The 25,599-nt window shown below is 43.3% G+C and overlaps 1 protein-coding gene across 9 annotated transcripts in view; it reads right to left on the bottom strand.

Moving 5' to 3' along the window:
- UVRAG (UV radiation resistance associated) overlaps window positions 1-25,599 on the bottom strand; it is a 327,227-nt gene that overhangs the window by 252,824 nt on the left and 48,804 nt on the right. For all 9 annotated transcript variants that reach the window (XR_016232752.1, XR_016232751.1, XM_017344617.4 and 6 more), the window contains one exon: window positions 6,559-6,720. Coding sequence is in view for 7 of the 9 variants with exons in the window: in XM_017344617.4 (XP_017200106.3) it covers window positions 6,559-6,720 (162 nt within the window). In the remaining 2 variants the exon portion in view is untranslated. The remainder of the gene's footprint in view (window positions 1-6,558; window positions 6,721-25,599) is intronic.

The raw sequence follows: 25,599 nt of genomic DNA, 5'->3' as shown, positions 1-25,599 counted from the left end.
TCGTGGAGGAACGACACAGGACCCTGCGCTGTTCTTTCGTCTGCTCGGCCCTCCCCGGGTTTGCTGCTGGTTCTTCCCGGGTTGGCTACTGTCCCTTCCACCTCCGTGGAAGGGCAGTTCCCCCGGCCACATTCCCCACTTCCGCAGGGGAGCGGCACACCGCCGGCCGGCTTTCTCGGGGGCTGCACAGGTGTTCCCCTTAGATGTTCCCTTTAGATGTTCCTGGTGCATGCCGTCTCTCTCCTCCTTTATAGTCCTCCTCTGCCAATCCCAACTCGGCTGCCCACACGCCGAGTACGCTGCTCTCCTCCAATCAGGAGCAAGTCCTACAGTTTATTGGTTGAACTGGAGGCAGCTGGGTAGAAGCTGTTTACTCCTCTCCCAGCGCCATATTGTGGGAGAGCAGATGCATACAATAAGTCTTAATTCCAGTAACTCAGTCTAGTCCGGATTGCTCCCCACATAGATGCAAAAATTTTCAACAAAATACTAGCAAAGTGAATCAAATAACACATCAGAAAGATTATTCACTGTGATCAAATAGGATTTATCTGAGGTTTGCAGAAAGTTCAACAAATGCAAATCAAAAACATAATACATCACATCCACAGAATGAAAGATAAAAACAATACAGCTGCAGAAAAAAACATTTCAACAGATGCAGAAAAACATCTGATAAAATTCAACACCAATTCATGATTTAAAAAAAATCTTGAATAAATTAGGTATAGAAAAACATACCTCAACATAATAATGGCTATATATGACAAACCTACAGCCAACATTATACTGAATGGGGAAACAGACAGCTATTCCTCTAAGATCTGGAATCAGACTTAAATTGCTCTTATTCAGTATAGTACTGGAAGTTTAAGTCAAAATCTTTAGGCAAGAAAAATAAATAAATAAAAGGCATACAAATAGGAAAGGATGGAGTCAAATTATCACTATATACAGATGACATGATTCTAGAGAGACAGAACCTAAAGACCGTACCAAGAGATTATAAGAGCTCATAAACAAAATCAGGAAGGTTGTGGGACAGAAAATCAGCATGAAAAGATCAGTAGCATTTTCATACACCAGCAACAAACTTGCTGAGAAAGAAAGTCGAACACCAATTCCATTCAGAATAGCTGCCAGGAAAAGTATAAAACACCTTAGAAGAAATCTCACCAAGGATGTGAAAGACCTGTATAATGAAAATTAGAAAGCACTAAAGAAAGAAATGTGACAAGATACAAAAAAAGAACAGAACTCCTCATTTTCATAGATTAATATTAAAATGCTCATACCACCTAAAGTGACTTATAAATTCAACAAAACCCCAATCAAAATATCTATGACATTTTTCACAGAACCAGAAAAACAATCCGAAAATTCATATGCAAACACCAAAGACAGCTAAATATACAAAGCAATCTTGAAAAAGAGAACAAAGCTGGAAGCATCACAATGCCAGACTTCCAGACATACCATACAACCAAAACAGCATGGCATTGATATAAAAATAGACACACAGACCAACCAGACAAAATGAAAACCCCAGGAATGAATCTATGTATCGAAAATCAAATTGTCTTTGACAAAGAAGCTAAAAACATACCCTGGAGAAGGAACATTCTCTTCAAAAAATGGTGCTGGAAAAAAACTGGATATTCACATGCAAAAGAGTGAACCAGTGGTGCCCCCTTCTACTCCTATACAAAAATCAAGTCAAAATGATCAAAGATCTAAATGTAAGTCAACATTAGAAGAAAACACAGGGGAAACACTTTAAGACGCTGGCATAGGCCATGAATATTTTGGATACACAAAAGCACAGGCAACAAAAGCAAAAAGAGATCAATGGGATTATATCAAACTAAGAAGCTTCTGTGCAGCAAAGAAAACAATCAAGAGTAAATAGACAACCAACACAATGGAAGAAAAGAACTGCAAGGGGCTGGAGCTGGGTGGAATAGGTTAAGCCTCTGTGGTGCTGGCATCCCATATGGGTGCCAGTTTGTGTCCCGGCTCCTCTTCTTCCAATCCAGCTCTCTGCTTATGGCCTGGGGAAAGAAATGGAAGACGGCCCAAGTGCTTGGACCCCTGAACCTGCATGGGAGACCTGGAAGAAGCTCTGAGCTTTGGATCGACGCATCTCCAGCCATTGTGGCCATGTGGGGAATGAACCAGTGGATGAAAGACCTTTCTCTCTGTCCCTCCCTCTCTCTAACTCTATCCTTCAAGTAAATAAATAAAATCTTTAGAAGAAAATAGTTTCAAACTATTCTCTAACATAGGATTAATATCCAGAATATATAAGGAAATCAAAAAACTCGGGGCTGGCACAGCAGGTTAAAGCCCTGGCCTGAAGCGCCGGCATCCCATATAGGTGCAGGTTCTAGTCCTGGCTACTCCTCTTCTGATCCAGCTCTCTGCTGTGGCCTGGGAAAGCAGTAGAAGATGGCCCAAGTCCCTGGGCCCCTGCACCCACGTGGGAGACCTGGAAGAAGCTCCTGGCTCTTATCTTCAGATCGGCACAGCTCCAGCCGTTGTAGCCAATTGGAGAGTGAACCAGAGAATGAAAGACCTCTCTCTCTGTCTCTGCCTCTCTTTCTGTAACTCTTTCAAATAAATAAAATAAATCTTTAAAAAACAATAAAAAATAAATAAAACTCAACAAAACAAAAACCAACCCAGTTAATAATTGAGCAAAGGTTCTGAATAGTTAGCTCTCAAAAGAAAAAATAAAAATGATCAACTGACACATGAAAAAGTGCTCAGGATCACTAGTCACAGGGACAATGCAAATCAAAATCACAATGAGGCATCCTCTCACTCCAGTGAGAATGGCTGATATTAAAAAGTAACAAATGCTAATGAGCATGTAGAGAAAAGGAAATCCTAATACACTGTTGGTGGGAATGCAAAATAAGTACAGTCCTTATGGAAACCAATATGGAGATTCCTCAAAAAATTAAAAATAGATATACCATATGACCCAGTTATTCCTCTTCTGGGTACACAGCCAAAGGAAATGAAATCAGCATCTGAAGGAGAGACCCACATTCCCATGTTTGTTCCAAGACTACTCACAACAGCCAAGATATGGACTCACCCTAGGTATCTATCAATGAATGAATAGATAAAGGAAGTGCGGTACACATTTTCACAATTGAATACTATTATGCCATAAAAAATGAAGAGAATGCTGACATCTGCAGTAAAATGGACAGAACTGGTGGTTATTATATAAGTGAAACAATCAAGCACAGAAAGACAAATATTGTAGATTCCCTTTCACATGTGGAATTTTTAAAAATCTATCTGACTTTAAAATACTGCTAATCAGAGGCTGGGAAGGGTGAGGAAAAGGCAGATACAGGGAGGGTGGATCATGGCTACCAAGACACAGCAACGTAAACATAATGGACTCTGGTATTTTACAGCACAATGGGCAACTATATGTCAAGACAATGTTTTTTATACACACACAAAAAAAGTCTTTTTTATTTTTTTTTAAGATTTATTTTAATTTTTTGAAAGAGTTACAGAGAGAGGCAGAGACAGAGAAAGAGGACTTCCATTCGCTGGTGTGTCTGTGTGTGTGTGTGTGTGTGTGTGTATTCTCTATAAAGAACTGGAACCAAGGAGCTGGTGGTAGGCTCCAAACACAAAGACAAGGAAATAGAAATGCTAACTGCCAGTTATAACTGGTTAATACTGTGTGTATAGGTTGAAATATTGCACTGTACTCTGTAAAAATATATAAGGAATACATGTTAATCCAAAATTGTAAAATAAACATTTAAAATGAAAATACCAACAAAATTCTCACCGTGAACTCAGAGGCACCATTTTTCACACATATTTCCCATGGACACTTCTTGAGACTGTAACAAGCATTCCTGAAGGTCAGGGAATTCAGAGGCATACTACACATTCTCTGATCCCCAGAAACCACACTCCAGTAAGTCTGCAAGAGTGCTTTCAAACACATGAAGCACTAGGAAAAACATAAAGGTTTGGTAGTATTTTCTATTTTCAAAAACTTTAGAGATAATAGTATCCAATCCCTAAAGTCTTTAATGTCTCTTTAATTACTGTCTACATACCTCTCTCTTTCAGATGCAACTGATGTGAGCCTCAGTTAGGATCACCCCAAATGAAACTTCAGCTAAAGGTTGGAGGAATAAAACTTTAAAAATTCAAAGAACTGAGATCTAAAATAACTCAAAATAGTAATAAATGCCCAATTGTGAAATATAAAAATAGATGTAGTTACTTTAGAAAGAGTTGTGGCTAATAAAAAAATTGCTTCTGCTGTGAAGGATTAAAATGAGGGCTCACGTGGAGGAAAAACAAGGATTATCAGGACACAATGTCTGCTCTCTCCTCTCTGTATCTACAGATGAGTTACCAAAGCCAGCAACAGAATATTCCTGGGAACATTCACCTGACTTCCATATCTTCAACCTCTTATTATGAAAACAAAATCAATCACATGCATTCTGTTTATCTCCATCATTTTGCTACCAAAAGATTAGGTTGGAATCAGAAATTTATTATGAAAACTACAAATCAATCTCAAGAAGTTTGTCATCTCTTAAGAAAAAAGAGAAAGAATTCTGAAATCAGCTTTAAGATTGGATGGGATCTGAAATTTTATAAACATAAAATATTATATACATATGTCCTTAGGAGAAGAAAGATTAAAATCATATTCACCAAATGTTAATAATGGATGTAGCTGGCAGGAAGATTTCATGTAATTTTTTATTCAGTTTTCTGTGTTTATCAATAACAGCTTATCTGTAGCTATAAAGAAAGAATTTGTGTAGTTTTTAGTCTTTTCTCTGTACTGATCAAAATTTTCCAAAGTGATTACAAAGAACACGTGCTACTTTTCTAAAAAAGGTTAGAAGAATTCCTTTAAATTGTTATTTTTGTTTTTTTATTTGAAAGGCAAAGAGACACAGAGAGATCTTCCATTTGCTGGTCCTCAATGCTGGCAAAAGCCAGAACTGGCCACTCTACAGCCAGGAGCCTGGAATGCAACTTAGGTCTCCCATGTGGGTGGCAGAGACTTAACTAGAGCCATGCACTGCTGTGGCCTACAGTGTGCAGTAGCAGGATGCTGGAATCAGAAGTGGGCCTGGGACTGGAATCCAGGCACACTAATATACGGTATGCAGGCATCCCAAATGCTGTCTTCATTTCTGTGCCAAAATACCTGCTCAGAATATATGTTACATTCAAAATCAGATGAAAAAAAGTATACATACCTCTGCTTTTCAAATAAATAATTTCTTTAAAAAGAAACATACTAGAAAGTATATACTGAATAAATACTAAGAAAACATCACAGATGTGTATAAATAATCTGTGACTAACATTTTAAGGTTACCTTTAATAGCAGTACAACAGGCATCACAAAATACAAAAGGCATTCATTCCATAGTGCGGTGTATATACTCCACATGTGTATATACCAGTGTGATACAACACAAAGAAAGTAAGTTTTCAATCAGCTGGGCCCAGAATTAAATTCTAGCTCTACCTAACTATCTGATCTTGATTAATTTCTTAAACTCTCTAAGGTTCAACTTTCTCATCTGGGAAAAAAGAGTAATAATAACCTTCACAAGGTTGCTATAAACATTAATTCTAACAACCTGTCTGGGGATGGCAGGCGGCTCTCATTTCATATGCAGCTGCTAGCTGTATACTGCAATACTGTGTTAGGGTTACAGAGCTACTTTTTGAGCTCAGTTACAAGAACACTTCTTGATGGATCAGCTCTATCAGTCATAGATACAGCAAAAGTGCAGACAGGGAGCTGTGTATCAGTCAGGCATCTATCATATCCCTGTGCTCAATAAATTCTGGCTCTCGGGAACGGCACTGTGGCACAGCGGGTAAAACCTCCACCTGCAGTGCTGGCATCACATATGGATGCCGGTTCGAGTCCCGGTTGCCCCACTTCCAATCCAGCTCTCTGCTATGGCCTGGGAAAGCAACAGAAGATGGCACAAGTCCTTGGGCCCCTGCACCCATGTGGGAGATCCAGAAGAGGGTCCTGGCTATTGAGAACCATTTGGGAGTGAACGACCAGATGGAAGTTCTCTCTCTATGTCCCTCCCCACTACCCGCTTTCTGTTGCCCTGCCTTTCAAATAAATAAATAAATAAATATTTTAAAAAGAGAAAGAGAAGTGTCTAATAGTGTATTCCATATTTCAACGTAATTTTCAGATCCTAGGGGAGAATATCCAATAAGAAAGAGGAAGCAGAATGCTGTGAAAAACCTACCCTTTCCGACACTCAAAAAATTTTTTTCCTATATTTTTTTTAGTATAGGGTGCTTCTTTGTAAGTTTCTTCAGTTAAAGGTATTTTTTTAAAAAGTGCAATGACTCAAACATAAGTAAGCAACATCACATAAGCAAACAATAATGTAAGTAAATAATCATAAAGTCTCTCTTTAGGAAACGAAAAGGCCAAAGAATCAACAGAAAGGTCAGACAGGTTAATTCTGAGATGACCACCACTAAAACCCAGAGTCTAAAAATTACCTGCTGGCCCAAGTATTTCAGCCCATCCAGGCAGACTTTCCACTCAATCAATAGCTGATAGACATCTTCTTTTCCACCCCATATCTTCACCACAAAGCAAGACACAGATGTGTCGAGACGGTCTGGCATTATTCCAAAATCTAGACTCCGCCACGTTGGATTCTGTTGATGAAAGCAAAAACGCGCTTTAGGAAGACTCTAATTTGTTTACAATTATTTCAATTAGTTGATAAATCACTTAGGAAAAAAAAAGACCTCATGAATATATTAAATTGCGAACTTAAATGAACCAAGAAGACATTCTAATTAACACAAAGGGATGATAATGATACTTGCTCTGCGTACTTATTATAGTCATTAGAAGGCACATGTATTCCCATCTCTCACTGGCAGAGCTTCATATGGGAATTCATTCAACACTTAACACATAACTATTAAAAACCAAAATATAAACAGCTCCCTCAAAGAGCCTCCAATGTATTGCTAGATTCAGATCTCTACTTAAATAATTATACTGTTTCACAAAATTATATAAAAAGTTACATAGCACAGAAAGGAATAATAATCTCTGAAGGAACAGACAGAAAACATGACAAAGGCTGTGAAACTTGGCTTTTAAAATACAATTTCACCAGATAAAATAAGGAATTGCAGTCAAAGGGAACAAGACACAAAAGTTCAGAGGTGTCAAATGGCATGGTATGGTCAGGGAACCAAGAGCAATTGCTGAAGCACACAATACAGAACACACAGCTAGAGGATGAACTAGGGCTACATTGAAGGATCTTCCATGCTTTGCCAAGGAGACAACACTTTACTCTGTACAAGGAGGGAGGTGGGGACCACTAAAAGGTTTTGAGGTTAAGAATGGAGGCTGAGGCTGGTGCCGTGGCGTAGCAGGTAAAGCCACCACCTGCAGTGCCTGCATCCCATATGTACGCCAGTTCAAGTCCCAGCTTTTCCACTTCAGTTCAGCTCTCTGCTATGGCCCAGGAAAGCAGTAGAGGATGACCTGCCTGGGAGACCCAGAAGCTCCTGGCTCCTGGCTTCGGATCAGCGCAGTTCCTGGCATTGTGTCCATCTGGGGAGTGAACCAGCAGATGGAAGACCTCTCTCTCTCTCTCTCCCTCCCTCTCTCTCTCTCTCTCTCTGCCTCTCAAATAAATAAAAATAAATACTAAAAAAAAAAAAAAAAAAAAAGAATGGGGGCCAGATTTGTAGCGCAGCAGGTTAAGCAGCCACCTGTGATTCTGACATCCTATATGAGCACCAGTCCAAGTCCTGGCTGCTCCATTTCTGATCCAGCTCTCTGCTAATGCTCTTGGGAAAGCAGCAGAGGAGATGGGCCAAGTACTTGGGTTCCTGCCACTCACACTGGAGACACACTGGAGTTTCTGGCTCCTGGCTTCTGCTTGGTCCAGCCCTGATGGTCCCAGCAATTTGGGGAGTGAATTAGCAGATGGAAGATCTTTCTGTATCTCCCTCTGTATGTGTGTGTGTGTGTGTATTTGTGTGTGTAACTGTGCCTTTCAAATAAACAAAAATAATTTTTTTTTTAAATAGCCTCAATAGATATGAACAGGCATGGGTGACTGGTGCAGCAGTTAAGCTCCCATTTTGGAGTGCCTGGGTTCAAGTAGCAGCACTGCTCTTCATTCTAGCTTCCTGCTAACAAACACTCTGGGAAGCAGCCGACGATGGCTTTAGTTGGGTCCCTGTTATCCATGTGGGAAACCCAAATTAAGTTCCCAGCTCCTGGCTTCAGCCTGGCTCAACTGTGGCTGTTGTGGGTATCTGGAGAATGTACCAGCAGATGGGAAATCTGTCTCTCCATCTCGGTCTTTCAAATAAATTTTAACAATGAGAAATGCATCAAATATTTTCATTTCCCAATGTTAAATGTTAGGTCAATCTTGTTAAACTAGAAATTTGCATATCATATAAGCCAGTAAATTAAAGGGTTTTCATATAAGATAACTCCTCTTGATCCTTATGGCACTCTTTTCCCTAACCAAAGTGGGAAGGGACACCCTGAGATACCACCAAGAAACAGCACAAAGATAATACAGGAAGTTCATTTATGTATTCAACTTAGACTGGATTGTATAATAACTAAATTCCCATCATGAAAGAGTTTCAATCTACATTCAACAGAATCCCATTGTTATTTGACCTCTAATCTCTATCAGACGCAAACTGTTTTAGCAGCCCTGCTAAACAGGAGCAGAGTTTCACTTAATTATGAAGAACACATTAAGGTCTAGGAATAACTATACTAGCTGCAGTATAAAAAATGCTGGGGCTGGGGCTGGGGCACAGCAGATTAGGCCACCACCTGCTGGGCCAGGCTGTGGCACAGCAGATTAAGCCACCACCTGCCGGGCCAGAATCCTACAGAGGCACTGGTTTGAGCACTGGTTGCTTCACTTCCGACCCAACTACCTGATGATGTGTCTTGGAAGGCAGCAGAGGATGGCCCCAGTGCTCAGCCCCTGCACCCGCACAGGAGATCCAGATGAAGCTCCTGGCTCCTGGCTTCAGTCTGGCCCATTCTTGGCCGTTGTGGCCATTTGAGAGTGAACCAGTGGATGGAAGATCTCTCTCCCTCCCTCCCTCCCTCTCTCTGTAACTCTTTCAAATAACTAAATAAACCTTTGAAAAAAAATAAATAAATAAAACATTTATTATGAAAAAGGAAAAATAGGGGGTCAGTGCTGTGGCGTGGCAGGTAGAACCACCGCTTGCAGTGCCAGCATCCCATATGGGCGCCGGTTTGGGTGTCCGCTGCTCCACTTCCTATCCAGCTCTCTGCTATGGCCTGGGAAAGCAGTAGAAGATGGCTCAAGTCCTTGGGCTCCTGCACCCATGTGGGAGACCCAGAGGAGACTCCTGGCTCCTGGCTTCAGATTGGCTCAGAGCCAGCTGTTATATGGCCATTTGGGGAGTGAACCAGTAGATGGAAGACCTCTTTCTCTCTGCCTCTTCTCTCTCTGTGTAGCTCTGATTTTCAAATAAATAAATAAGTCTTAAAAAAAAGAAAAGAAAAAAGAAGTTCTTAAGACTGAAGGGGAGGTCAGCGCTGTGGCTCAACAGGCTAATCCTCCACCTAGCGGCGCCAGCACACTGGGTTCTAGTCCCGGTTGGGACGCCGGATTCTGTCCCGGTTGCCCCTCTTCCAGGCCAGCTCTCTGCTGTGGCCCGGGAGTGCAGTGGAGGATGGCCCAAGTGCTTGGGCCCTGCACCCCATGGGAGACCAGGAGAAGCACCTGGCTCCTGCCTTCGGATCAGCGCAATGCGCTGGCCGCAGTGCACCGGCTGTAGCGGCCATTGGAGGGTGAACCAACGGCAAAAAGGAAGACCTTTCTCTCTGTCTCTCTCTCTCACTGTCCACTCTGCCTGTCAAAAAAAAAAAAAAAAAAAAAAAAAGGAGGACTATGGAGCACTGGCACTGATAAGTATGTACGTGGTGAACAGGAAAGACTACTTGGCCCGAGGACTGAAGGAAAGGCAGCCATCCATTTCTGATACAGGCAGGCTAGACAACTGTCCCATAGAGAACAGACAACTAAAAATGTTGGCTGAAAACCCTTTTTGAATAATAGTAAAACACCATCCTCACCAAAGCATTTGCAAGCCAAGAAGGAAAGCACCCAGAACAAGTGGAGACCTGGAGGGCTTTTGTCATGAAACCACTGTGGATCCATGCAAACCTAGGGTTTGGGTTTGGCTCTTAAGAGAGATGAGGCCCAGACCCAGACCTCACCCTTGTCTGAAAGAAGTCTACATTGAGCTGGAACCACAAAAAAACTTTAAACCACACAAACCTCGGGTGAAACAAAACTAAATTCACCCAAATCCTACCCATAAGTATCAATGGGCAAGGCTGTCATGAGACGTGGAGAAAGAAGCTTCCTTAGAAAAACAAACTACACAGAATGCAGCAGAGAGGAATGAGAAGAAAAACATGCATGACAGAATGAAATGCATGACAGAATGGAAAGATCTGAAACACACTTATTTAACAAGCAGTCCAGAGAGAGAAAACAGATAAGGGAAAGGGGCAAGGCATTATTTGAAGAGATAGTGGCAAATCCTGGACTGATCTTAAAAAACACCAATATTAATTCACTGACTCAAAAATACCCAACAGACCAAAATCAAGAAACACGAAAATAAAAGTCAGCCAGGACACATAAAAGTGAAACTATACACAACACACCGAGGCAAAGGGATAAGCTGCCTGAATGAAATCCCTTCAAGGAAATCCCACACCAATCACTAACTTTTCAATAGCAAAGGCAGTGGAATTTTACTTTTGATGCCTTAAAAAAATTAAATAACTGACAATCTAGAATGCTATACTCAGTGAGAACAGTCTATGAATCAGTAAAATAAATACAGTTTTGGACAAGAAGACTTGTGAACATGATACCAACATACGCTCATTAAAGATAAATCTTAGGGCCGGCGCCGCGGCTCAATAGGCTAATCCTCCGCCTAGCGGCGCCGGCACACCGGGTTCTAGTCCCGGTTGGGGCGCCGGATTCTGTCCCGGTTGCCCCTCTTCCAGGCCAGCCCTCTGCTGTGGCCAGGGAGTGCAGTGGAGGATGGCCCAGGTGCTTGGGCCCTGCACCCCATGGGAGACCAGGAAAAGCACCTGGCTCCTGGCTCCTGCCATCGGATCAGCGCGGTGCGCCGGCCGCAGCGCGCCGGCCGCGGCGGCCATTGGAGGGTGAACCAACGGCAAAGGAAGACCTTTCTCTCTGTCTCTCTCTCTCACTGTCCACTCTGCCTGTCAAAAAAAAAAAAATAAATAAATAAATAAATAAAAAAAAAAAGATAAATCTTAAGGAAGTACTTTAGGCATATGGGAAATGAACCGAGACAGAACACTTGTATTGTAAGAAAGAGTGAATAGCAAAGAAATGATAAATATAAGAAAAAATCTTGGGGGTGGGGAGGACTTCTGACTGGGCACAGTGAGCAGTTCAGCAAGTATTTCTCCAAAACAGAAAAAAATAAAACTGGACCAAACTGACAAAAACTACAATTTCAGGGCCCTGAAAATCAACTACAGGCACATACAAAATTGAGAAGCAGGCCGGCGCCACAGCTCACTAGGCTAATCCTCTGCCTTGCGGCGCCAGCACACGGGGTTCTAGTCCCGGTTGGGACGCCGGATTCTGTCCCGGTTGCCCCTCTTCCAGGCCAGCTCTCTGCTGTGGCCCGGGAGTGCAGTGGAGGATGGCCCAAGTGCTTGGGCCCTGCACCCCATGGGAGACCAGGAGAAGTACCTGGCTCCTGCCTTCGGATCAGTGCGGTGCGCCAGCCGCAGCACGCCAGCTGTGGCGGCCATTGGAGGGTGAACCAACAGCAAAAGGAAGACCTTTCTCTCTGTCTCTCTCTCTCACTGTCCACTCTGCCTGTCAAAAATAAATAAATAAATAAATAAATAAATAAATAAATAAAATAAAAAAATTGAGAAGCAGTCAATCATAAAGAACTACCAAATTTGGCCTCTGGCAGCTGGTCAATCTCTGTGAATTTATTTTCTCTTCTTTTTTGCTTTGTTTTGTTTTGTTTTGGTAAGATTTATTCATTTGAAAGAGAGTTACAGAAAGGGGGGGGGGGGGGTCTTCCATCCTCTGGTTTATTCCCCAAATGGCTGTAACAGCCAGAGGTGAACTGATCCAAAGCCAGGAGCCAGGAGCTTCTTCCGGATCTCCCAATAGGGTACAGGGGCCCAAGGCCTTGGGCCATCTTTCTACTGCTTTCCCAGGCCATAGCAAGGAGCTAGACTGAAGTGGAGCAGCTGGGACTCAAACTGGTGCCCATATGGGATGCTGACACTGAAGGCAGTGGCTTTACCCGCACACCACAGCGCCGGCCCCATGAGTTTATTTTCTTTGAATAAATTTGGTCTGGCTCCAAGTTTGTACACTGTGTCCTCTCTGTTCTGCACCCCTTTTCTTTACATTTTGGTGCCCTATGTGAGGAGGGAAGCAAAGGATCTGGCTTTTGAGTAAGAGCGGTGACTCCTTCCCCCCTTCTTCCAAATTCCCTTGCTTTCCGAATTCTCTCCTTCTCCCTGTGGCACGCTGAATCATTATTTCCCTTTCAAGAGAGAGACTGTGGATGTGTGGGACCTAGAATAACCTGGTGGATGACTGAGAGCCTCTGACCAGGGCAACTCTCTGGCAGGGCTCAAACTTCCCCAGGCTAAAACCGGACCCCAACAGCCTGACAGGGTATCCAAGTCTCTCTCTTTCTACTTTCATTTCTGACCTGGCTTCTTCTCGTAGCAGTGGGGAAGAGGAGGTGTGCAGCTTCCAAGATTCCCCCACCTGTCATCCTTGGAGTGACATGGATGGGCCTGGGAGACACTTCTCCAAAACCTCCCAGACAAGTAAAGAACAGCCTTAGTCACTTTCTCATTCCCACTTGCACTTCCTCATTTTCCCAACGAATTCACAGCCATAGCCTTTGCCAGATCTCATTGTTGTATGCCCATGTCGGACCTAATTCACAACCCAACAGATTGGTAAGAGAGGTTTCTGTTGCTCCATGCATACTGGGGCAATGCTTGTGACTGGTTCATCTCCCTCTTGCAGGGCCTGGGGTGTTCAGTTGATTTATCTCATTCTCCTCTTAGAGGACTCAGAACTTAAGTTCTTGGTTGGGGTGATTCTTTCCTGGGGAATGCCCAGTAAAAAAGCCCTCTTCCCTCAGACTGTATTTTGCTCCAAATTTCAACTTCCCTCCGGTCTGCCTCTTAAAAGACTTGCACAAGCTAGGCCTGAAGGATTTATCACCTCTGCACTAATTTGGCATTTTTTGTCTCAAAATTCTCCAAGATTTTAATAACTTTACACAGAGAAACAGCAAATGGTCAGAGGTCCCATACATACCAGCCTTTGTCCTCCAAGGTCAACTTTCCTCATTCCAAGCCCTCAGGCAAGAGAAACACTTGGAGTCTCCTCTCAAACCCTCGACTTTCCCTTCTTCCATTCTTGCTTTTCCCTCAGGGATGCTGCCACCTCTGGAACATGACCCCCTACTGGCCCTGTCCCCCCTCCTACTCACCAGCAGCCAGAACAGCCTCTCTCTCTCTTCCTGACCCCTCCCTTCCCCAGAAAGATAGTGAATGCTATTGCTCTGGAATTGCACCTGGGACATTCCAAACTGCTAAGACAATGCATTGTAAACTTCACCCAGAGGCCTTTCTCATATCTTCCTGCCCACCTTCTCAGGGTCCCTGCTGTGCTCTGCACCTCCCCAACCAGCAGCTCCAGAAAGGACTCTCTGCCTGTTGTTCAAATACAACGGAAGTGTGACTTCAACACACCCATTCACCCACACCCACACCCACCGGGTCCAGGAGAGCTCAGCCCCTACTCTCCCTTAACCCCCATTTCTGTCTTCCCTAGCATAAAGTCTTTAACTAGCCACCTCCTCTTCTTCCAAAATCTGAAAACCTAACATAATGGAGCCACACCTTGCATGAAGATGACAGCCATCTCCATTATATTTGGCATTGTACATTTGGCAGCGATAGCAAAGAAAAACTCCAGAACAGTAAGTCCTGAGCAACTTCACTCCAAAGAACGCTCAGAGCCTAGCCTTCTTCTGTCTTCTCCCCTGCCTTATGTAGTGGCAGCCAAAATCTCTTTGCTAATAACTGAAAGTGCTTTGTTGTTCTCTCCAGTAATGTGTCATGGCTACTTAGGAAAACTAACAGTTCTGTCTTAATTGGTGTACACTTTTGTTAGATATTCAAGAAATATTTCCCGCTACATCTGCTCTTAAAATTTACTGAAGGCATTGGACTTTTTGGTAAATGCTTTCGTAAATTAACTGACAACTAAAACTGTTCACTGAGTTTTCACTTGATATTAAGTTATGGACAGCAAGCAATCTTGGAAGCCTGACTTGTTTCCTCATTTCTCCTCTATTCTCTTGAAGATGGAAAACTGACTCCATTTCGTAGGACTTTCCATCAGGATGTAGTTTGATCTTTAGAACTTATATAAGACAGTTTGGATAAGGTGGTCTTTGTGTTTGATCTTACATAGAAAGACATAGCTTTTCTCATGGGCATCGTCTTATTTAAAAGGAATAATACTGCCATTACATGCCTGTGACCACAGATTTCTAGCTCAGGCTACCAAGATTACGGATGGAGTTAAGTGCCTACTTGGAAGACATTCCTAAAGGCTTCCTCTGTGTTCTACTTTAACAGCAACCAGGAGAAAGAGGAGTGAGGCAGCAGGAGCCATGTAGGGATAGTTGGCATGCCAACTAATTGCTGCTTTACACCGTGATCTGTTATCAAGGAGACCCAACAAGGCCATTCCACCCCAAAATGGCGCCTGTTTTCCATATGAGAAGTCAGGGCACTGGACGAGCAGCTGTCAGTTCTGTCAGCTCTGCCAAGGGCCAGGCCACTGGAAACAGAATTGCCTTAGGGGTTGGAGGACTCCTGGGTCAGAACTGCAGACCCTGTTGGTCCCACACTAAAAAGCCCTTCACTCTGCCCAGCTTCCAAAATAAACACTGCCATCAGGACAGCCTAGGGTCAGTAACAGTCAAGGCAGAGCTGGAAATTTTATTTTAGAGAGGCCACCCATTCGATACTAACTTCCAATACAGGCCAGCTCTCCTCCCAGGCCACCTGGGTAATGGAAGTCAACGGGGCACCTTCCCTAAGGAGGTTCACACCTCCCCCTTTTTTTTTTTTTTTTTTGGACAGGCAGAGTTAGACAGCGAAAGAGAGAGAGAGAGAGAAAGGTCTTCCTTCCATTGGTTCATCCCCCAAGTGACTGCTACGGCTGGCACGCCATGCCGATCCGAAGCCAGGAGCCAGGTGCTTATCTTAGTCTCTCATGCGGGTGCAGGGCCCAAGCACTTGGTCCGTCCTCCACTGCACTCCCGGGCCACAGCAGAGAGCTGGCCTGGAAGAGGAGCAACCAGGAATGAATCCGGCGCCCCAACCAGGACTAGAACCTGGGGTGCCAGCGCCACAGGCAGAAGATTAGCCTAGTGAGCAGTGGCGCTGGCCCACACCTCCCTTATGATATCTCATCCAGTACCTATGTGACGAGACAGGTCTATACCTCACATATACCTGGCCAAACCTTAATGCCCACTGGATTATTTTCAAGCCCCTCCTGTCAGTTTCTATTTGCTTCTCAATGGGAAAACTCCCTCCTGGTTTAGACAGTACCTTTCTTAGGTCCTCTAATTTTGGACCTTGTGTATTTAATCTGCTTGTTATATTCATTTTCTCCAGGCAATAAAATTCTAGATGGCCACTCACATGAAACCTAGAGTGGAGGCAGCTTCTGTGAGCTAGCGCTGCAGCCCCCTCACGAGGCCACCTTCTGCTGGAACCCCGCCTCGACCACGGCTCCCTACTCCGCTCCTACTCAGCTTGAAGAACTCAGCTTCAGTCCTGGCCTTCACCCCGGACAGCAGTCAGGGTTTCCATACGCAGATGGGGGAAATGAGGGAGCCCAGGACTAGAAGCAGGCCAGACTAACTCCACCCCACGGCTCCTCACCAGCATGTACACACTAAACAAAACAAAGAGCATTCTTTCCCTGTGGCAACCAGGCATAGCCCTGCCTCCCACTAACTGGACAGGACTCTTGCTTTCCTATGTTCCCCTCTGTCTTCTTTATTTCAGCTATCTTGCCCACCGTGGTCAATGTCTCTAATATCTCCTTTATTCTCATAATCATAGTGCTCCTATTTCTACCATATATAATTAACTTATTCCAAAGGTTCTTGCAGAAACGAATGACTATTATATCCCAAGCAATCATACAGGGACAACACAAGACTGCTCTTCTTCAATCAATCTGATCCAGAGTATAGATACCCAACCTGCGTCAACACCCTGTATCATAAGGAAGCAGCTAGAAAGAAACGAGCGCCCCATCTCCTTATCTATACCAGAGTCAGGATTGATGGAACAAGGACATAAGCCTCAGTCATGTTAGTTCTTGTTACTCCTGCCTGCTTTCAAGAGACCAGTTCAGTCTCATACTCTGTATTGTTCCCCAGGTTTGGAAGCCAGTGGGCCAAACTTGAAGAACCAGAATGGAGATGGAGACCCTCATCTCTACCTACTGTCCCCCACCCCCATCCCTAGCCTATCTAAGATATAAAAAGACCCAGCCTCTGCCACATATTCAGCCTCTGTGAGTTCATTCTCTGAATAAATTCAGCCTGGCAAAAAAAAAAAAAAAAAAAAAAAACACTGCCAAATTCAGGTAAAGAACAGGGGAGTGCATAGCATTCTTACCTGTTACCTGGGGTTGCTTTTATCCTCAACCCCAGTTTGGTCTGCAAAGCTGTTCCATTTGAGGGGGAAGGGCAAGTTGTAAAACCCCGCAGCTCCACTGCTAGAGAGGTCTGACTTGATTAGGAATACAGAATGGAATAAACCGCAGCCTAGCAATGCTGTCAGTATCACTAGCGATCTCAGAGGCAAATGAACAGGGAAGAGCAGCAACTCAGCTTAGCCTGAGGTCACAGTCTTGGCTGGCACATGCGAAGGACTGGCACACTAGACAGCCATTTAACAGGAGCATCTGGAAAACCAGACAGCTCTAGGAAACCATGAGAGGCAATCTTTTTATGAACAATGGACAGCCCAAAGAGGATCTAACTGATCCACACATCCCTAGCCAACAGCGAAGACCTGAGGAGGCCCAGTGGAAGGTAGAAGCTGAGGAATGTTTAAATACTACCTGAACTTGAAGTGCGCTCCCAACCCATTGGCAGCAGTTATTGGCTTGTGGCATCTGAGCACAAAGTCTGTCCAATTACTGGCTGACCACTAAGCTACGTAGACATTAGAGTAATCACTAGAAACATAGATAGGCTTAGGAATGGCCAAGACAATCAACCAAAAAGAACCAATGGCTGGTAGACTGATTGTTAAGTTACATAAGCCCTCTTGGTGTCTCGGAATCTCCAGTTACAAAAACTAGAACTATTACCTCACAGGATTTTATGAAGCTTAAATAGAATAACAAATTATAGTAATTGCCATCATTTGCACATAGTGTTAGGTATTATACAAAGTGAGATAACACAGGAGTAGAAAATAGAAGAATGCCTAACCTAGTATATGTAAGAACCCATTCAGTTGAATTAGCACTGTTGATTCCAACAATAAGACCTCATGAAGTAAATAAGACAACTTGTTAACCTAAACAGCTAAAAAGACAAAATACCATATTTTATCAAATTCAAGAAACTATGAATTGTAAGATGCATCACTATTTTCGCCTCACTGAAAAGAACTGACTTTGTGATGAATGTAGATTTCAGAGCTGTTGAATGGTGAGGAAACGTCCATCTTAGAGTCAGTGAAACAGAAGTCAAGCCCCTTATCTAACATCAGTTAGTAAAAACGGTACCAGAACTTGGAGGGAGGTCTCTAGAATGTGCCGCATGTTCCTTTTACATGTTTATTTTAAGTTTAGTTCTCTTTCTTTCGCCCCTCTAGACTAGAGAAGCCAGAATTGAGAACAACAGACCTTAAGAAACTGTCAACAATTTCCTTATTTCATATCCCTCAGCCAGAAGCAGAAACAGGAAGTGAGAGCTCTGCCTTTTACCTGTGCCATTATTCCCTGGGAGGAAAGAGTTACTGGAGCAAACTTGCTCTCGCTACTCCATCACGACTCAACAGCTGACTAGGGCAGAGACAGCTAAGTGATCAAACATGACAGCACAGGCTAGACTATCACCTCAGGACTGAAGCATTCATTCCTGGCCTTCACTGGTCCGCCCAGCTGGCCTGCGTCCTCCTCACTAAACCAACTCCTTATGGGATTAATGGCAACCGTTTGAGGGCCACTTACTGCAAGCCTAGCATTGTACTTGGCTTCACTGAACAGGGACTATAGTAGGAATGAGGAAGCTACACAAAATACAGTAAGACATAAAATGAGGGACTCCTTTGGCTTATATGTCCTAAGAATGTTAGAACTCAAAGGGACCTCTGAACTTTTCTAGTCCAACTGAAGTTCTGAAATGAGGAAGCTGAGGTCTGTCTAGGCCTTTCCCTGCCGCTCCCCTCACCCGCTCATTTCCTGGTTACTGCTCCTCTGACCACCAGGTTTCAGTTCAAACATCTCTTCCGCAGATCACTCCTGAGCTGCCAGACCAAACTTCTGTGAAGGTGGGGCTGTGCTCCCAGAAAGACAATGCAGTACACTAGAGACACACTAGACACTCAGATGTTTGCTGAATAAACACGGAGAAAATATCATACTCCTGGTACTCCACTGAAAGAAGAGCTACTCATTTTGGGGTCAAAAATATTAAGTTTACAGCCAAAATCAGAAAGCATAGCTTAAAAGTGTCCTTCAGAAAAAGTGATTTACTGTCCCACTTAATATGAATCATGCTTTACAGAGAACAAAAACCATTTCACTCAATATTACTACTGGCATGATTGCTCCATGAAAGGGGAGCACTGTGAGTTGTGTGTGCACTGCTGTCCTCACGTGTGACAGCACCTCCCCTGTGCTCCACAGAAACCTGGGAGGGCTGCACTTTCTTACTGCCCCTGGGCATGATACGGCACCACGATATTCTCCTTGGTCTTCCCTTCCCGAAGGTAAGCTCCTTAAACACAGGGATCTCTACCAGTGTGTCTATCTCCTACAGTACCTATCATCCTATTACTAAAAGTTTCATGTACCAAACACCATACAACCACTTTAATTATATATTCTTGGGGCTGGCGCTGTGGCGCAGTGGGTTAACACCCTGGCCTGAAGCGCTGGCATCCCATAGGGGCGCCAGTTCTAGTCCCAGCTGCTCCTCTTCCAATCCAGCTCTCTGCTATGGCCTGGAATAGCAGTGGAAGATGGCTCAAGTGCTTGGGCCCCTGCACCTGCGTGGGAGACCCAGAGGAGGCTCCTGGCTCCTGGCTTCGGATCGGCACAGCTCCAGCCATTGCGGCCAACTGGGGAGTGAACCAGTGGACAGAAGACCTCTCTCTCTCTCTCTGCCTTTACTCTCTCTGTGTAACTTTGACTTTCAAATAAATACATTAATATTTTTAAAAAATTATATATTCTTACTGAATCTTCAAAAAAGTAAGACTCCTTTGACGAAGACTGCATTATACCAATTTTTGGAACCAGTTCTTGTTAGGGATATAACTGGTACACTTTGGAAAACTACTCAGCAATATATATTACAGCAGAACATAACTTACAACCAAGCACATAAGTCCACACCTAAGTACTCAAACTTGCTCTTGCTACTCCATCACCACTCAACAACTAACTAGGCAAATACCTCGGGCAAATGCAAATTAAATGTTCAGCATTTAAATGAACTAATACATGCAACAGTAGGGATGACTCTCACAAATATTACGCTGAGAAAAAAGATTACATGGCATACAGAGTTAGGAACCAGGCAGAACAAATCCACACTGGTAGTCAGGCAAGTCTGCCAAGTGGTTCTCTTCGGGTAGAGGTAGAGACAAGAAGGAGAACACAAGAGATGTTGATCATGTTCTAGTTCTTTATCTGGTTACACTGATCTGTTCCCTCTAAAAAGTCATCAGGCTGTCATTCCTTCACTTTGCTACATGTGTATTGTATCTCAATGAAAAATTTTTTAAAGATTTATTTATTTATTTATTTGAAAGTCAGAGTTACACAGAGAGAGGAGAGGCACAGAGAGAGAGGTCTTCCATCCAATGGTTCACTCCCTAATTGGCCACAAAGGCTGGAGCTGCACTGATCCGAAGCCAGGAGCCAGGAGCTTCTTCTGGGTCTTCCCACGCGAGTGCAGGGGTCCAAAGACCTGGGCCATCTTCTACTGCTTTCCCAGGCCATAGAAGAGAGCTGGATCGGAAGTGGAGCAGCACCCATATGAGATGCTGGAGCTTCAGGCCAGGGCGTTAACCCACTGCGCCACAGTGCCAGCCCTAGAAAATTTTTTAAAAGACCCAACAATGAGGGGCTAGCGCTGTGGCAGGTGGGCTAACCCTCCACCTGCGGCGCCAGCATCCCATATGGGCTCCAGTTTGCATCCCGGCTTCTCCTCTTCCAATTCAACTCTCTGCTTAGGGCCTGGAAAAGCAGTGGAAGATGGCCCAAGTGCTTGGCCCCTGCGCCCTTTTGGAAGACCCAGAAAAAGCTCCTGGCTCCTGGTTTCAGACAGGGCCAGCTCCAGCCGTTGAGGCCATTTGGGGAGTAAACCAGTGGATGGAAGATCCTTCTCTCTCTCTCCCTCTCACTGTCTATAACTCTACCTCTCAAATAAATATCTCTTTAAAAAAAAATTCCAGGGGCCGGCGCTGTGGCGCAGCAGGTTAATGCCCTGGCCTAAAGTGCCAGCATCCCATATGGGCACCAGTTCGAGACCCGGCTGCTCCACTTCTGATCCAGCTCTCTGCTATGGCCTGGGAAAACAGTAGAAGATGGCCCAAGGACCCCTGCTTGTGGGAGACCCAGAAGAGGCTCCTGGCTCCTGGCTTCGGATCAGCGCAGCTCCGGCCGTTGCAGCCAATTAGGGAGTGAACCATCGGATGGAAGATCTCTTTCTCTCTCTGCTTCTCCTCTCTGTGTAACTCTGATTTTCAAATAAATAAATAAATCTTTAAAAAATAAAAAATAAGTAAAAAAATCCAACAATGAGAAAAAAAGGAGATGCCTTAAGAAATAAATCAAATGGAGTCATCTCTCTCTCTGATGTAATTTCAGGTTCTAAAGTCTAAAGGGCAAGAGCTGGAGGACCTTCCAGGCCTCCAAATTCTACTACCTGAGAAGGTGCTTATTTACTCCCCCTGTGTAAGATCACCTCTCAGTAAAGTACATGTTCTCTAGAATATAAATAGCGTAATTTTGAATCCTCATTATCAATGTGATAAGTGCACCAGAAAAAAACATGAAAAACCACCCCCATCCAAATTTAAAGAAAGACTTGGTGACTGTATCTGAAGGGCCATACTGTATGGCAGAGGCAGCCAGAAGATGCTTCCAGGGGTGCTGTATTAAATACTCTGAAGAACTGCATTCTAAAATATATCAAATCATTTGAAGGACAGGGGATTTTTGGAAGTTGTTTCATGTGGTTGGACACGTGGGTTTCCTTTGTCAGTCAATACATCTCTACAGTAGAGCTATTGTCAATCTTCTCCTTACAAAGACTTTCCTTTATACTTCTACAAAATAGTTGCCAGACAATGAGCAATAATTCTTAAGTTGGTACATTCAGATAGAGGCAGATACAGGCTGCCACACATTCAAAGACCACTGTTAAATAGATTCACTGTACAGACTCAGAAAAAATTTTTTATTTAACCTCTACATGCCAGTCCAATTTCTTTTTTTCATTTTTTAAATGATTTATTTACTTATTTGAATGGCAGAGTTGAGAGAGAGACAGAGAGAGACAGAGAGAGAGAGAGAGAGAGAAGAGATCTTTTCAGAGTATCCCACAGTTACAGGGGCCCAAAGACTCAGGCCATCTTCCACTGCTTTCCCAGGCACATTAGCAGGGAACTGGATTAGAAGTGGAGCAGCCAGGATTCAAACCAGAGATATGGAATGCTGGCATCACAGGTGGTGGCTTTAGCCACGACGCCACAATGCTGGCCCCTCCAGTTCAATTTCTAGATGGAATAAATTATTCAAGGGCTAGTGTCATCTAGCGACTGAAACCATACGCACTGAAAGTACAGTAGCAGAATATCGGGGATTCACAGCTTTGAAAAGCTCCCTGCTTGCTATCTACCCACAAAAGGACCTGAAGTCATTATTTATTACCCCTTTTTATTATTGTAACACAGCTTGGTAATAAATGTATGGTCACAAGAACCACAACGACAAATACACAGAAGCTTTTCCAACTTTCTTAAAACACAAGATACCTCACTGGAATTGCATACTATCTTATAATTAGTAATAGCCGAATAAACTCCTTCCTTGGTCTCATTCACCTCTCTTCAGACTTCATGTCTCAACTTAGGAATTACTTACTATTGGAAATTTTTCCTAACTCCCCCTGCAAGCCGAGAGAAATAACACTCACTCATACTTGTTTTCAGAGCAGCCCATCCTTTCCTGACACTATGACTTCATGTGTTGATTATCTCACTGTCCCTGCAAATCAGGCAGTTAAGCAGACTGAAGCTGGAAAAACCTTGAAAACGATACACTTTAACACCGGGCAATATCATTGGACATAAAACACATACATGCTCACACACACACACATACAGAGAAAGAGACAGAGAGAGATTAAATGTTAATTCATTCATTCATGATCCAACTAAAATATAAACTTGGTTTGAGAGTAACTCAGGCCAATATCTCATTAAGAACATTTGTACTGCTCAGTTTCTCAAAGATTTAAAAACAGCTTAGTAAAAATTCCAACAGAGGTTTATGGTTCTGATAAATTATGTCATGTTTTTCCTAAAAAAATAAAAAATAAAAAAAAAAATGCTCTAGGTGCAAGGGTTAAGAGGTAGCTTGAGAAACCTGTATCTCATATCGGAGTGCCTGGGTTCAAGTCCAATTCCAGCTTCCTACTAATGATCACCCTAGGAAGCAGCAGGTTATGACTCAAGCACTTGAAACCCAGCCACTGTGAGGAAATAAAATATTTGAGTCCTAGGCTACTGGCTGCAGCCTGTCTCAGTCCTGGCTGGCTGTTGTGGCCATTTGGAGAGTAAACCTACAGATGGAAGACATCTCTCTTTCTCTCCCTGTCTCTCTGCCTTTCAGATAAACAAAATTCAAAATAAGTTAAAAAAAAAAATACAAGCTCCAGAACTTTGCTTATTCCACTGTAAGTCCCATAATTGACCTCTGTTAGGTCTCCAGTAGACTTCTGATCAATTGAAGGATATGTAATACATGGGAGGCTGTGAAAAAGCAGGGCCTTGGACATGAGTTTTATCAGCCGCTATTTTTATGTCCTAGATCAAGTTCCTGAGCCTATCTGAACCTCTTTCTTTCACCATAAAATAGGCATAATTCTCACCTTGGAATGTTATCAGGAAGAGAAATACTATATAAGAGGTCTTCCAAAAGTTCATGTAAATTGCATAATGAAGAAACTATACCTAGAGTTCCAAAAAAGTTTGCATCAAAATAAACCTCTTTTAATTCAATTTTCCCTGAACCTTTTGAAGTACCCTCATAAATAACACATCCAACACACTACATAAATCACAGGTGGGTACTTAACACATATTGATGTCGCTTTTTAAACATTCATTTATTTATTTGAAAGACAGAGTTACAAAGAATAGAGGGAGAGACAGAGAAAGTAATCTTCCATCCATTATTCACTTCCCCAGATGGCTGTAACAGCTGGAGTGCTTACATGGAATGCTGGCATTACAGGCAGTGGCTTAACCCACAGTGCCACAATGCCACTCCTACTGATAGATCTTTATTAAAGAAATTCACATATACAGAGAAATACCAAAACACAAATTAGCTATCATCATTATTAGTCCCAATGTGAGATTTTTAAAATTCTAATAAAAGTTAAAAGCAAAAACTACCTTTTGGAAAAATATCCAACGATTAACTTTATTATTGTGAAAGACAGAGGCATGGGTTGATCACACCCATGCAGCTCTACTTTCGTAGATGTACAAAAGCAACTTCACCAAAATTTCACCCCTTCCACTCTCATTGCTTCAACTGTTTTAGTTATTAATCAATCCAATGATCCTTCAATAATATTAATGATCTAACCTTCCCTTGAACAACAAAATGGTAATTTGAAGGTATGCCTAGCTGAACCAGACATCAAAATTGAACTATATATCCATCATTAATTGTTCTATACTAAATATATCTGAGAATAAACCATGAATTCTGACATACAATTTGGAGTCATACCCCACAATCTAACCTGTCAAAAATTGATCGTTCTAATTACGTCAAGGCAACATTTACTGGACTTCTCTGAGTAAAGCACTATGCAAGGGACTATAGAAAACAGAAGAGTAAGTTAGGGAGCCCCTGTTCACCGGATGCTCTGAAATTTGCATTTTTCAAAATCTCATATGCGGGGCTGGCACTGCGGCACAGGTTAATCCTCCTGCAGCACCGGCATCCTATATGGGCACCAGTTCATTTCCCAGCGGCTCCTCTTCCAATCCAGCTCTCTGCTGTGGCCTGGCAAAGCAGTAGTAGATGGCCCAAGCACTTGGGCTCCTGCAGCCACATGGGAGACCCAGAAGAAGCTCCTGGCTCCTGGCTGCAGATTGACCCTGTTCCAGCCATTGCAGCCATTTGGGGAGTGAACCAGTGAATGGAAGACCTTTCTCTCTGTCTCTCCCTCTCACTGTAGCTCTACCTCTCAAATGAATAAACAAAACCTTTTTTAAAAAAACTCATATGCTATCCCACCCTTGACTATTCTATTATCTTCTCATGTCATTTGCGCTGCTACCTTGAAGCTCAGTGTTCTTGCCTTCTCTGTCGTATGAACTAGACAAAATTCCAAACCACTCCTGCTCACTCCACTCCAGTCATACTAACTTCTTAGTCATTTATTGAAAACCTCAAATACATTCTTATCTTTGTACTTTCCTGTTTCTTTGCCTGGAAAACCCCCACCCTCCCTGCCCTATCGAAGATACGGATCTTAGAAATTAGCCTATGGCTTCCCTAGAGAGAAGTCCTTTGGCTGATGCCAACAATGCTTCCCCTGTCTGACAACCTCGTTGGTAAACTTGGAAAGGAATTTTTGTATTTTCACCCAACAAACCCTTCTGCCAAAGCTCTCCATCCTTTGTCCTGGAGGAGAGGGGGAGGGGGTAGAGACTCCCTTAAAAACCGGAAGTCTAAACAAAGACTGTGCACTCAGCCCTCTGCGATCTGCCAAGCAGCCTGCCTGGCCTGCCCAGGTGCATTCTCTCCATTCAACCATGTAACCTCGCTCTCCCCCAGTCCAAGTGACTGAGAGCTCTCTACCTGTCCTGTCCATTCTGACGGATGCCCCGTCCTCAGTAAAACCTTATCACTTCACTCT

This window comes from Oryctolagus cuniculus, chromosome 1 (assembly GCF_051225735.1).
Source record: "Oryctolagus cuniculus isolate XC-2025 breed Fujian yellow rabbit chromosome 1, ASM5122573v1, whole genome shotgun sequence".
Classification (NCBI taxonomy): domain Eukaryota; kingdom Metazoa; phylum Chordata; class Mammalia; order Lagomorpha; family Leporidae; genus Oryctolagus; species Oryctolagus cuniculus.
The sequence above is the reverse complement of the archived record's forward strand: the minus strand, read 5'-3'. Positions and strand labels throughout refer to the sequence as shown.